The sequence below is a fragment of the Camelus bactrianus genome, chromosome 21 (assembly GCF_048773025.1).
Source record: "Camelus bactrianus isolate YW-2024 breed Bactrian camel chromosome 21, ASM4877302v1, whole genome shotgun sequence".
Lineage (NCBI taxonomy): Eukaryota > Metazoa > Chordata > Mammalia > Artiodactyla > Camelidae > Camelus > Camelus bactrianus.
Genome location: NC_133559.1, coordinates 1,417,941 through 1,431,883, shown reverse-complemented (window position 1 = coordinate 1,431,883; position 13,943 = coordinate 1,417,941). Strand labels below are relative to the sequence as shown.

General features: G+C 61.8%; 1 protein-coding gene and 1 long non-coding RNA gene across 3 annotated transcripts in view; one reads left to right on the top strand and one right to left on the bottom strand.

Annotated features, from left to right (window-relative positions):
• The window catches only part of SLC7A5 (solute carrier family 7 member 5), a 31,256-nt gene extending 18,337 nt beyond the window's left edge, over positions 1-12,919 (bottom strand). Inside the window, exons 1-2 of the mRNA XM_074349276.1 lie at positions 12,237-12,919; positions 395-520 (exon numbers count right to left, since the gene is read on the bottom strand). Coding sequence (XP_074205377.1) covers positions 395-520; positions 12,237-12,777 — 667 coding nt within the window. The 5' untranslated portion in view covers positions 12,778-12,919. The remainder of the gene's footprint in view (positions 1-394; positions 521-12,236) is intronic.
• Positions 1,706-6,131, top strand: LOC141574335 (uncharacterized). Of its 2 annotated transcripts, XR_012501241.1 has the most exons (3): positions 1,706-2,279; positions 3,086-3,204; positions 5,234-6,131. It is a non-coding gene; the product is annotated as an uncharacterized LOC141574335 (long non-coding RNA). The 2 variants fall into 2 exon arrangements; XR_012501240.1 differs by lacking the exon at positions 5,234-6,131 and having other exon boundaries at positions 3,086-3,227.
• Positions 12,920-13,943: the final 1,024 nt, after the last annotated feature.

Sequence of the window (13,943 nt, the reverse complement as noted above, 5' to 3'; positions counted from 1 at the left end):
CACAAGGACACGGACCAGCAAACGCCTCCGTGTGGGCACCCAGCACGAGGAAAAGCCACCTCGGGAAGTGCGAGGACAGGCGACGGCACCCCCCGGCTGTGCTCCTGACATCGCAGGCGCAGCGCCAAGCTCTCCACACGAACCCCCACGTCCCGCCCCAGGTCCACCCCAAGCCAGGAGAGGGCGGGGTTCACGGTGCGCACGGCGGATTGGCATCCCACTGCCCTGGACTGACTTAACCTGCTGGGTGACACACGGTCCGCCTGCGCATCAGTGCCTCTCCCGGGCAGCGTGGCCCATGGACCCCGATGGAAGCCATCACGCTACTGCGGGCCTGCAGGCCGGCCGTCTGGAGAGGGGGCCCCCACTCCGGGCACAGCAGGGCCGCACTCACCTTTCCCGATCTGGATGAAGCCAAGCAGGATGATCAAGGCCAGTGCCAGGAGTTTGGCAGCAGCAAAGGCGTCCTGGACGCGGGTGGCGGCCTTCACGCTGTAACAGTTCACGGCTGTGAGCAGCACTGCAGAGACAGGGGCAGTGTGTGAGTCGCAGGGAAGCACAGGCAGGCACCGCAGCCCCCTCCCTGGGGTCTGACTTTCTGGGCTCCAGGTCCAGGGTCACAGGCTGAGAGCTGCCCCCCCCCCAGGGCCTCCAGCCTGGCACAAAGGATGAATGAATTCAACCTCCTAAGGGCCAATGGATTCATCCAGCCCTGCCCCCCACCCCGCACACCCCGCTGGATGAGCCTTTGAGGCGAGTGCTGTGCTCAGAGCAAGTTAAAGTGCAAATCGGCCTTTTGGAGGGTGACCGTGGCCCCCTGTTTGCTCCCACCCAACATTTCAGCATAACCTACAGCCCCTGCACAGGCTCCCAGCTTCTGAAGGTGGGGCCCTCTCTTCAGAGGGTCTTGGCAGAATCCCAGAGAAAGGAGCGAGGCACCCTGTTAGTTGGACTCCACCTGACAGGCTGAAGGGTGGGCCCGAGGGGGCAATTTTGCCTCCTGAGTTGGGGCTGACGCCCAGCATGGGGGGCCCAGCCGTGGGGGCAGAGAACAGCTCACAAGTACCAGTCCCACCACTGGTGTCACCACAGACACACCCAAGGGCGGGGGCGGGGGGCACGCGCAGGGGCTGCACAAACGCCCAGACACGCTGGGCCCCGGGGAACAACCAGCCCAGAGCGGAGTGCGGTCAGCCGGCTGTAACACCGCCGCCCCGTGAGCGCACGACAGGACACAGCCGGATTAGAGCAAAGGCGAGGGACAGACACTCGGCACCTGCCCCTCCTACTTCTCCCTCTGCTGTCTCAGCCGAATCCCGCGGAGCACCCGGTGAGCGAGCCCTCCTGGCTGGCGCTCCGCTCCTGCAGATCCCCGGATCCCCGCCCGGGCGCAGAGCTGGGGCCTCTTATTCTCAGAAGGTGGGCTGTCAAACATTAACCAGCGCATCCTGGACCCACGGGAAGTGCGTTTCCCGGCAAAGCCCCGCACATGCCCGGCTTCTTGGGAGGGCTCGGTTGGCGAAGAGAGTCGGGGAAGGGCTCCCGCCCGAGACAGAACCAACCCAGGGCTGGCAGATGCCACGTGGCTTCTTCCCCAGCTAAGTTAATCGCACGTAATTTTACAATCGGAAGGACAGGCCCCACACCAATTAACTGGATGAGACCTGTGAGCTCTGGTTGGGACCCAGAGCCTCACTGCACCCAGCCTGCCTCCACTTATCTCTTTCGAAAGTTAATTGATACCTAAATAGCACTCCCACCCCATCACTTTCTCTTGGCTGCTGTACGCTCCGGCTGATGCAACCAAAGGCCAAGACTGCATGCAACGCTCTCAGAAAGCCCAGGTTGAACACTGTTTTGAAATTAGTTGCTTTTGGCTGCTATTCCTAAGCTGAAATACTCAGAAGCTCCCCTGCCAGCGGCGACAGCAAAGGCCTGTGACCAAAGAGCCACAGCAGCCCTTGCTCGTGGGGACCCTGGCTGAGCTCCCTGCACTCCTAGGCTGTGGTTCTGCACCTGTCAGAGGCTGGTGGTAAAATGAGCTGCCTCGGGGTCTCGTGACAAAGCATCCGTGTCACAGCACTGAAACCACCTCCGGCAGCAGGAGCTGAGGCCAGGCAGCACCAGGGGCCCTCACCGTGTGGCTCTGGGGTGGACACACGCTCTGTCCAGGCCCTCAGGACCGAGGGGGAGACAGCTGTCCTGGAGTAAGCACGTCAGCACAGAAGAAACAGAGGCTCCAAGAGGCCCCCTGTCCGAGGTGCCGGGGGCAGACCCAGGTCTGTAGGGGCCGTCTGATGCCCCCCTCAAGTGACAATGAAGGGCGGGGGAGGAGGTGAGCAGCAGAATTCCTGGAATTCCCTTCTCCTGGGCGTCCCGTCTAGTGCTCCCCGTCCCACCTGCCGCGTGGCTGGGGGCTGGGGCGCGGGGCCCTTGGAGGACAAGCCCAGCCTCCTTTCCACCACCGCTGCACAGCGAGAGGGCGGCCCTGGGGCTCTTGCCGGACAGTCTCACATTCCCTGCCTAGGGAGCGACAGCCAGAGGGCAAGGCCTCCTTTCCGGATGCGGCAAGAAGCGGGCGGATTGCATCACTTCTCCATTCATGCCCTGAGGGCGGGAGGGGCGGTGGCTAGTCTACACACCAGGAGGCGGCTCTTCCCGCCACTGCCCGCCCAGCACAGCGGTGGCTGCTGTCACCACTGACAACTCATCGCCCCGTGTGCGGTCCCCACCCCAGCGGAAGCAGGGGCACCTCTCCCTGCCTCACAGATGAGAGCTCTGAGGCTCTAGGAACGGGGGGGGGGGGGGGGGGGGTGGCTGGCCCAGCGCCCCCAGCAGCAGGGCTGTCCTGCTGTGGTGGTCACTGGGGCGGGACCGAGGCCCGGGGCTCCTCCTCCAGTGCCCCCAGGCCCTCCTTCAGGAAGAAGGGGCTCCACCCAGCACTGCGGTGCCCGCCCAGCAGGAGTCAGAGCCCCACTCCAGTCCCAGGTAGTGGACTGCGAGGCTGGCTGGCTGGCACAGCAGGGAGGGAAATGGGCCAGATCACAGCATAAACGGGACTTTGTAACTTCCATTTCCTTCACAGGAAGAACCACAATACACGATGAAGCTTCAACGCTCACTGACTTCAGCCGACAGCTAAACAAATGCTCTACTGTTCTCCGCAGCGTCCTTTCTGAAAACTCCAAGATGAAACAGAATCAAGTAAATAAGCAGATTCACCAGGACCCGTGTCTCTGGGCCCTAACAAGAGCTGGGCTAGGAGGCGGCCGGGGGCTGCGCCTGCTCTCAGCTGTTGCGCTCCATCCCCTGGACAGGGCCCTAGCTCTCCCGCAGGGGCTGGAGGGGCAGGGTGTGACCAGGGCCTCACTGCTGACCACAGGCGGAGTGGGGCTGGCCAAGGAGCTCAGTGACGCACGGGGGTCCCCCATCTGCTACTTTTCAGAACCCCCATGCTAGCGCCTCTGGGACCCTCTCTGACCCTGAGCGTGGGGTGGCCTGCAGGGACTGGACGATGACGGGGTTCCGCCCACCAGAGTGACTCAGGACAGCCTCTCTCACTCTCTCAGCTTCCCTACCCGCTGTGCCAGGAGGATGTACCAAAGGGAGGGGTGCTCCCCAGCCTCGGGGGAGGGCGCTTATCCAAGCAGCACGACAGCTCCCTCCCCAGGCCTCTGGCCCAGTTATCTGAACCTCCAGGCCCCCAGGTGTCCACCTCCTGATAAACCCTTCAGCTGCGGGTCCGCCCCCAGGCATGACCGCTCCAGGGCAGGACACCGTGGTCCTGTGGGCTCCAGTAAGTGCCATGCGGGTGGCGGGCTGTCTCGCTCACAAGGGAGGGCTGGAAATGCAGGGCAGCCTGTTTTCATTTAAAAACACCAAAACAGAGCACACAACACACCAAAATCCATTTCCCTCCCCAACAGAGGGTCAAACCCTGATGGGATTTACCGGCCTGGTGACCAGCGCTGCTCTCCCCTGGGCGTTACGGGTGCAGAAAGGGCTACATGTGAGCTCCTGCTGTATATGTGAGCTCGCTCCCTCGCCCAGGGCCCTGGACACTCCTGCCAGCGCCCTCCTCACAGGTGCCCTCACTGCTAACCGCTCTGCTCACTCCAGGGCACACACATCAGAGGAGGGTGACAAACAAGCCCAATGGAATCATCCAGAACCGCAGCATCCGGGGGCCAGCTGGCCAGAGACTCTGTCCACTGTCCCCGTGTATGGGGCTGTAACCGTGGACCCGCCCTCCTCCCTGGCCCAGGGCTCTATGGGGACCATCCCTCTCCCAGGATGGGGGGGGACAGGAGTCACTTGAGTTTGATGCAGGGCCCCCAGGTCAGAGCCCCAGAGCTGAGGCCCTCGCTGCTAATGAGCTGCTGGTGGGCTCCTCACATGAGCCTGTGAGAAAGGTCCTTTTTGCACGTGGTTCTAGGGCACTTGATAAAATGGGTCAATACTTGAGGCAAAGCAGATCAGAGGCTCAGGGGTAACAGTCGCCCAACACAGGGGGGGGAGTCGAGACACCAGGCAAATGGCCCCCGCTTTGCCTGCAGCTCTGCCAACAGGGCCCCGAGATGGGACAGGAAGTGGCTGCCGGCTGCAAGGGTTCCAGGAAGCTCAGCCAACCTGGGTGCCCGGGGAAGCACTGGTACTGGGCCAGAGAGCAGCATCCGACCTCGTGACCGAGGCTGGACAAGCCCTGGGCCCAGGCAGCCAGTCTGCCTGCTGATCTGGAGCCTGAATATCTGTCCAACACAGCGGCACTCACTGGGCACTGGGACCCGGAGCCCTGGCTGCCAGTGGGCCGGGGCTCCTGGACTGCGGCCAGTGACCACAGGCTTGCGTGGCCCAGGTGGCCAGGAGAGCGGCCAGCAGCAGGGCTGACCACTGGACAGGCATCCTGTCGCTCTGGCTTCTTGTCCTGCCTTTGCCTTGTAGTCCAAACCCACCCGGGCACATGGGGGCCCTCCTCCCTCCCTGCACACCCAGATGTCCTCTGGGCTTGGCAGGGCCCCTTCCACCCCAGGCCCAACTCCCCCTCCCAGTATTTCTTCACTTCCTGCCCTGACTCTCATCCCTCCTAGTAACAGACAGAGGCCCCCATTCGGGTTGTATCAGAGTCCTTGGGGACCTCATAAAACAGGTCTCCCCGTCCCTGGGGTCTGATGGGGCAGCCTGGGCGGGGCCAAGAACCTGCCGTCTGACATGGTCAGGGATGCTGTTGCTGCAGGCTCGAGGACCCATATGGAGAACCAAATGTGGCTTCACGACAGCTGATTCACCTTTACTGACTCCAAGAAAGTGAATGAGCATGACCCCACCACAACCCAAGCACCTGAGGAGGGCCAGCCTCCCTTCCAGACGCGCTCAAAGGCAGAGCCCGCTCAGGGGGACAGCCCAGCTCCAGACCTCCCACCACCCCACTGCTGGCCACTCAAGATTGGAGCCTTCAAAGGGTCTGGAAAACTGACAGAAAATGAAGGAATTCCCCAGGGCGGGGGCTGCTCAGATGGGACCCAGGGCTCCAGTTCTGGTGCTGGATCTCTGCCACGGCCGGATGTGACACCTCGGTCCAGTGGGGAACACTGCCCCCCAAGTACCCACACCTGTTGAGGCCCTGGTTTCCTGCAAAAAGAATTACTAACACGCTGTGTCACATTTTCAAATGTGACCAGCCCTGGAACATGCGTTTCATGTTTCCCATTTTTAACCAGGCTGGGGGACGCCCAGCCATACAGAGTTCCCCGCCATTCGGTGGTGGAGGTGTCCGTGAGCATCTGGAATGGGGCTGACACTTTATTTCAAAATATGCCAGACAGAGGCAGATTCAGTCAACTCTGAGATGTGCTGACCTGTGAGCCCTGCAGTAAGCAGGGAATCCCACAAGCAGCCATATCTCGCTTTTGTGGGTTCTTCCAAAGCAGAGCCCTGCAAAACATGGAGGTTCCCAAAGCACCCCCAGCACCTGGCCCCAACAACAGCCAGGATGCACAGGAAAGGAGTCTCCCCCACAAAGTCAGCCCCAGTTCCTGACATGCTGTGTGACCTTGGGCAGGTTGCTTAGTGAGTCTGAGCATCTGTTTCCTCATCAGCTAAAGAGGAATACTGCGGCAGGCCCGGTGGGTGAATTTTAACATGCAAACACACCGCCTGGCATGCCTCCAGGTTACTAGTCCCAGGGGTCACCGCAGAGTGAAGACCTGCCAAGGACAGCAGGGGTGCACGTGCAGGGGACTCCGTGGTCAGTCCCATCCTGGCTCTTACCTCTGGGGCCTGGAAACCCCCACCCCTGCCCAAACCTGCTGCAGCTGCAGCACCTCAGGGCGAGAGGACACTGCAGCATCCACCCAGCACCTTCATTGGTTAGCTGGCGGTCAATGGAGCTCAGAGAGGTTATCTGACTTGCCAAAAGTCACACAGCTGTAACCAGGGGAGTGGGGTGAGGATCCCCCGGCCTTCTAAGTCCCACTCCTGTGCTCTGGCTACTGGACTGGGGTCCTCAACCCTGGCTGCCCGTGACAGTCTCCACCCCTGCTCCCCTGACACATGATGGGCTCCCACTTTGCTGGGTCGCGGCAGGGGGCTGGGCATCAGTGTTCCCAACTGGGTGGCTGGAGGTGCAGCCAGGGTGGAGACCCACCATGAACACACAAGTCTACTGACACCCTTGGAGTGGGGGAGACGGACAGGTGGGGGCGTGGCCCCATGCAGGTTCAGACCTGAGTCTGCAGCAGGCTCTCACGTTGGTGGGGCCCTCGGACCCTCCCGTATGACTGGGGGACACTCATGACGCCCCTGTTCACCTGTGACCAGGACAGAAGCCGACCCTCAAGTTCTCTCTGTGCCACAGCAACGGGGAGCTGACCTGCTAGTCCACACCGACCCAGAGAACAAAATGTTCGTTACCCAGACTCTGGGGAGCGTCCCTCCTCGTCCGGACCCTGAACTTGGCCTCCTCAGCCCGAGCTGAGAGCCCCGGAACAGGCCTTCCCTCCCGACTGCCTCTTCCGGCCGCCCCCACCCTACACCCAGCTTTGCCCTTTCCTTCGGCTCTGAGGGGCCTGACACGATGGCCTGTCACACGTGTTTGCGACCACACAGGATGACCAGACGAGGTGGCTCCAGCCAGGCCCCTCCAGCTGCCGCTGCGCGCAGCATACCCACAGCCTCTCCCCTGCACCCGGTGGGGCCGCAGCGTCACTGTCCCCTCGCCAGGCACACCTGCTCTGTCATGTTCCTCCCTGGACAGTCCATCTGGCACTAGGCCCCCACCGTGATGGGACAGCCAACTCTCACTCCCTCCGCAGGCACAACCTGCCCACCCCTGCCCTGCCCCAGGCTCTGAAACATAGGCCAAGAGAGGCCCAGCTCCCAGCCCTGGGTCACGCAGCCAGAGAGAGCGCCAGGCCCCAACAGGTCTCCTGCAGCAGCCCTGGGCCTCCCAGCTGACTGAGGCTCACAGGGGCCCCTAGGTGGGGGCCAGGTGAACACAAAGCCACACAGCCTGCGTCCGCACCGAGGGCTGGGTCCCACAACAGCCTCAGGCAGCTCATGTGGACAGGGTCTACACGCTGGGCTGGTCACGGGTCACAGTCTCCGGGCAGTAGCTCCAGTTCTGTACTCCTACACTCGGGGCAGCTCACGGATGATTGGGTTGTCAGCCAGCAACCAAGGTCAGGGTGACTCAGAGCGCGGATTGGGTTGCCTGCATCACACAGGAGGCTTCAGAGCAGGCGAATCCCATGGGGGAGAGGTGGGCGCAGCCAGGGAAATGCCCCTGCCTGAAGGCAGGTCTCGGTGGACAGGTGTGGAGGAGGGACGACACCCCTTCCCACGGCAGAGGAGTACAGGAAGGCCACCTGGGACTGCCCACCTGCACAAGCAAGAGCTCAGGATCCTGCCAGGATGCAGATGGGACCCCAACCATCAGAGCCAAGAAACTGCCGGCCTGGGTAGCATTCAGCTGGTGGGAACAGAATGGGGCAAGGCCTAGGGGTGGGGAAAGGTGTGCTCTGGGCAGCTCCCCTAGCCTACAATCCAGACAAGGGCGTGGGAAGGTCACACCGCCTGGGGGTGTGAGCACATAACCTGCCCTGTCCCCGGCACCCGCTGTGAGTCGCGGAAGGAGGGGACGGGAACTGGAGGCCAGCGTGGGCACAGGACAGGGCCCTGGGCAGCTGGGACCCAAGGGGCAGCTGTCTGCCGCCACCCCCACACCTGCCCCCACCCTGGAATCTCATTTGCAAAGTGAAGGTTCTGAGAGAAGATGGATGCTTTCTTAGGTGGCTCCCTGTAAGCGGTCTGACTCCCCACAGTTGGGGGTGAGAGGTGGGCAGCATTTCCCAGGGAGACCCCAGGACACGCATAAACCTCACATCCAGGAAGTGCTTGCCCTCAGCGACCAGGTGCCTGGACGTGGTAACCGACACTGTGGCAGACCACTGGCACCTGCCACCCTCGCCAAGACAAAGACGGCTCAGGTGGAAGAGGGCACCACAGCTGCGGCTCCCACCCACCACTGCCTTGGTCCCCCTGGCTGTAACCTGGGGGGTGGTGACACCGATTTCAAAGGCTGGGCAGTCTCTGATGGGGCCATGCTCTCAGGGGGCAGGGGTGGCTTCCAACCCAGCTGGGACTGTGGGCGTCCGGGAACCTCGTGACTACGAGTTTGGATTGGGTGTGCTGGGCGCACATTCCATGGGATTATCAAAGGGGTCCGTGACCCAGGGGAGACCGGCTAGAGACGCCCCCCACATCTCCCGCCTCCCTCGGGCCTCGCGCCCTGTGAAGCCCCTGCCGGGCCCCAGGCTGTCCCGTGACCTGGGGCTGGAGCGCTTTCACGTCTGGCTGGGAAAGTCAGATTTCAGAGCTAATTACCAGGCTGCCGTCTGCACTCGGCTCACAGCTCCCGATGCTGGGGTGGCCAGCTCCTTGGAAACACCTAGAGGCCTTTGCTTCACGTGGCAAGGGGCTGACGCCAAGCGGCTGGCAGGCGTCCAGACACACTGAACCGGCAGTTGTATGCAGGCCTCGCTGTGACAGGGGACACAGCGGTGAGCACATTGCATAGGATGGGGCCACACCACCAGGACAGAGTCACAAGGGGGGGCTGGGGGAGGGAAGTCATGCTGCCATGGCCTCCCCTCTCCTCCGGGTCATCACCCCAACTGACTGACCTACCCTGGGGTCAACTGGCCATGACTCACCCACAGCCACAAAACCCATGCCTGATCTGCACGCTTCCTTGTAGAAGGACAGGCGTGTCCCCAGCCCCAGGAGATGCCGACACCCTGCCCCATCCCCACCAGGCAGGGCCACAGGCTGACACCTGTGCGATGGGCAGCTCAGCTCGGCCCCTGCCCCACAGGGAACTGCTGGCCTTCCCTCCCCTTCAACTCCTCCCTTCCTTCTTTCTGCTAAGACTGATGGGTGACATGCGTGACAACTAGGGGGTGCAGGTGGCTGTCCTATCCAGTGGGAGGGAGAGGAGGGGGCGCCCAGAGATCTGCAGCCACCTCCCTGACACCTGCGTGCCCTGGACAAGAGGGACCACAGCTCAGACAGGCTGAGTCAGCAGAGGGACGGGGGTTCAGGCTCTCCCTTCTTCTAGGAGATTCTCCCGTGAGATCAAGGACCCGTTAGGGCTCAGCTGGGTTTCTGAACCACGGTGGGTCCATGTTCCCTGTGTGCTCCTGCCTCCGGCCTCTCCAGATGCCACCATTCCCATCTCAGAGAGAGCGGCCAGGGAGGCTGGAAAAACTGGGGATGAAAACCCGGCCCAGGAACAATCTCAGCTCGCCTGAGCGACTTCTCCGCAAAGATAAAACCCGTGTCACCTGAATCTCAAACAAACGCCACCAAGTTTTCACTAAGCTGTAAGTAACCCACGTAAGCTGGGTCTCATACCAGTCTCCCAGCGCCAGCAAGCCTAGCGTCTCTCACCTTCATGACTCGTTACAAAGACAAAAACACCAGGGCCACACACGGAGGGCCCCATTTTGTCACTTCTATGTCAGACCTACCAGAAAAGGGATTCCCCCCACCCCATTTACCCTGTCAGCAGGATCATTTCAAGCACCAAAGCCAACTGGTGTCACAAGGAGCAGAGGGGCGCCCAGGGGACTGAAAAGATCAACCTGCGAAAATGAGAACTTGGCTCTAGAACCCCCGCCCACCGCTGGAAAGAGCGGCCACGCGGCCATTCACAACCCACTGCACGGCTGCCAGGCTGGAGTGCAGACCCTGAAAACAGCCCGGGGCCCCACGCACATGCCCGTTGTAAGGAGGGACTGCGGACACAGGCAGTGCACAGGGCCCTTTCTCCTGTGAGGGAGAAGTTCTAGAACCTGGCCTGTGTGCAACAATCAAATGACACTCAGAAACTTCCCGTGGCCCTTCACAGCCTTCTCAGATTCCCCCAGGGGTGGGTCCCTTCCTGGGAAGTCCAGACTCTCCTCTGTGCACAAGTGTGAGCTGCCGGTGCCCAGCTCTGAGTTCTGCTGGCCTTGGGCAAGTCAGACCACGCACTTACCCCTGCAGGCAGCATATCCCTTTTTGTTACCGGAAGTTTGTTTTCCATGAGAAAAAGCAACTCGCACGCACACAACACACTCACATGGGCGCTTCAGAGGAAAAGAGCTCCACGTGGCCGGTGGGCACATGAAGGCCGTCTCCCTAGCTCACACCAAAAGGGGTGCTGTTCACGTGACCCTTGTGACTTAGTAGCCAAGGCCCCTCCAGAACCCACCCCGACGCCTCACCTGCTTAAACCCCAAAGGGTTAGAAAGTAAGGGTCCACTTTTAAAGCCTACAGAGCAGGCCCTTTAAAGATAGCGTTGTCCTTACATCCTGGGCGGGAGTGTTAAATCGGATCTAGCCACGGTGGAGATCAGACACTAAAATCATCCTAATGCCAAAAGCCAACAAAGAGGGACTTTTTCTTACTTAGTCTAAAAGCATCACCTCAAGAGCCCACCAGGTTCCCCTGTCCTCAGGCAGGTTGAGAATTGCTTTGACTATTCCTAGATTTGGATCAAAAATTTTTTCAAGCTGAAATCCTGTTCGCTGAGACTCCCCCAAAAGGCAAAATGTCCCCCTTCCCAGGCGTGACTACTCTGTCACAGTCCCAGGAACATGGGATCTCAGGCCTCTTGGAGTCACCGCTTTCTGGAGTGTGCCTTGGAGCTCTGAAAGACCCCCGCTCTGGCCCCCATCACCACCTTGCAGCGAGCTTCTGCGGGAAGCTGGCCCGCTAGCTCCAGAATCCCAACAGCACCAGCACGCACTGCTGGGCAGAAGCCACTCCAGGTCACAGGCCCTGCGTCTCAGGCTCCCACCGGAGAAACCACACACCAGCCCTGCCAGCTCTGCACATCTGTGCACCATCAAGGTTTGGGCAGAGCCGCAAATCAGGTGGCAGCTCTGAAAGCAGGGCACGTCCGTCTTGCAGGCCTCCTTAGAGGCGGGCCAGGGGGTAGGTGTAAAACTGCCAACAGCCAAGAAACCAAGAAAAGATAAGAAAATTCCGTGGCTTTTCATGCAGGTGCTGTTTCTTTTTCTTTTCTGAAATCCCAGGAGAAAACAGCCCACTAACATACTGGGCCCTCATCCACCAACATACTGGGACCCTGTCCAACATTGGGACTCTGGCCAATGGCTGTTCTTCAGCACAACTTGGGACCCCCAAACCCACACATTTAAGCTGCAGCTGAGCCCCCCTTACTCTCAGCAGGCAGCCTTCAGGGACTAAGCACTGCCGCCTGAACCAGCAACGTTCATTCAGCCACCCACACAGACTTTATTACTACTGGTTTTGTATGAGTCAGCCTTTCCTGATAAGCTGATTTAAATGCTTTTTTTTAATGCAATTTCTTTCTCTTGACAAATTGTAAGCATTTGGGAAGTCAGACAGGAAACATGCTTTCAGACGCTCCACGTGGGAGCCTTTGCAAGAAGGCAGGGGTATTGCTCACTTCAACGGCTCTGGACGGACTGAGTGGGAAGCGGAGTTCCGGCCAGGGACTGGGGCGGGGACTCTGCTGTCTGTCTCACTGCGGATTTCCCAAAGTGATGTGGAAACGAATGAATGAAACGCACGTGGCCTTAGTCTAGAACTGCGGCGACGCCCAGGGACGCCGGATGCTGGGGACGGCCGGAGACGGCCGGGGATGGTCCTGGAGGAGTGCGCCCCCCGCCCCGCCCCGCCACCGCCGGGTCCCGGGGCCGGTACTCACGCACGCAGAGGCAGGCCACGAGCTTGGCGGCCTCCTCGGGCACCGGGCAGGTGGGGAAGAGCGGCTTGAGAAGGTAGGTGGCGAAGACGAGCGCCACGATGTACTGCGAGGAGGGCCGGATGATCAGCAGCTCGATCCAGAGCTTGAGGAAGGCGGGCAGCGAGCCGTACACCTCAAGCATGTAGGCGTAGTCGCCGCCCGACTTGGTGATGGTGGTGCCCAGCTCCGCGTAGCAGAGCGCGCCCACGATGGAGAAGACGCCGCACACGGCCCACACCACCAGCGCCAGCCCCGGCGAGCCCGCCTCCTTGAGCACGCCGGTCGGCGTCACGAAGATGCCCGAGCCGATGATGGTGCCCACGATGATGGCCACGCCGTTGAGCAGCGTGATGCTGCGCTGCAGGGTCACGCCCTCGCCCTCTGCGCCCTCCGCGCCCCCCGCGCCCCCCGCCGCCAGCATCCGCTCGCGTGCCTGCCGCTCCTCCTCCTCGGCCGCCGCGGGGGCCGCCGCCGCGCGCCGCTTCGGGCCCGAGCCCGCCATGCTGCTGGGCCGGCCGGCGGGGCCGCGCTGGGCTGGGCTGGGCTGGGCCGGGGCCGGGGCCGGGACGGGCCGGGCCGGGGGCTAGACAGCCGGCGCGCGCCACCCACCGGAGAAGACCCGTTCCCACTACGCGGCCGACAGCCGCTGCGTCAGCCCACGCGGCACCGCGCCGCCCTTTATAGGCCGCCGCCGGCCCCGCCCCGCCCCGCCCCGCCCGCAGGGCCCCGCCCCGGGCCCGTCCCGCGCACGTGGAGCGCTGGGCGCCTCGCCCTCCCGGCTGGCTCCGGCGTTCCCCCCGCCCCAGTCCGCGGCGACTCGGAGCGCGCACGCGGGGACCCCGCTGCTCTTGGCGGAGCGGGCGCTGCCGCAGGGCGGGCCTGCAGCACGGGATGGGCGGGTTTTGGGTGCCTTTGGGGCTCAGAGGAGGCCTGCCTGCCCCCTAGAGGGAGCCCACTGTGCTGCCGGCTTCTGTCCCAGAGGTGTTAGGATCCCGCGCCGTCTGCTCACCCCGGGGGACCTCGGAGGTATGAAGTGATCAGAACCCCTCCTGGGGGAAGCCCAAGGCCCAGGGTGGGCCTGGGGTGCTGAATCTCAGGGCTGAGTGAGCGGGAGCTCAGAGAAGAGGAGAAGAGGGAAGTGCTGAGGCCACGTCTGAGCTCCTTCCTACGCTCCGAAGTCCCCACTTTACCCCAAGGGGCGCCTCCTTGCCCAAGAGCAGCATTCAGGGGCACACAACTTTGAGAAGCAGTGACACAGGTTCTGGGAAACCAAGAAATCTGCAGAAGCTCAGTTACATTAACAGAATTGCCCCCCCAGGGGGGTCCCTGAAGGAGCACCATGAGAACCCCTGCCCCCAAATCTACCCCGAAAATCCAAAGGCAAGCTGCTGGGGGGAAGGAGTTTTAGCCGTGTTCTGGAAGAGCTCCTAGGAAGGGCAGCCAGGACACCAGTGGTCAGAATCAGAGGAGGAAATGCACTGCAACCAGGTATCCTGGGCCTGGAAACAGGAAGAACTCAGACATGCTTGTGGGCGAAACTGGCAGGTGAACAGGGGAAGAATCTCGAATCCCATCTCAAGGGGAGCTTAGCCAAGGCATGCCATTTGGACCTTCCTCATCAACCCACCCCTGCCCCCAACATGCCAGCCCTTCATCAGCAATGTGCCA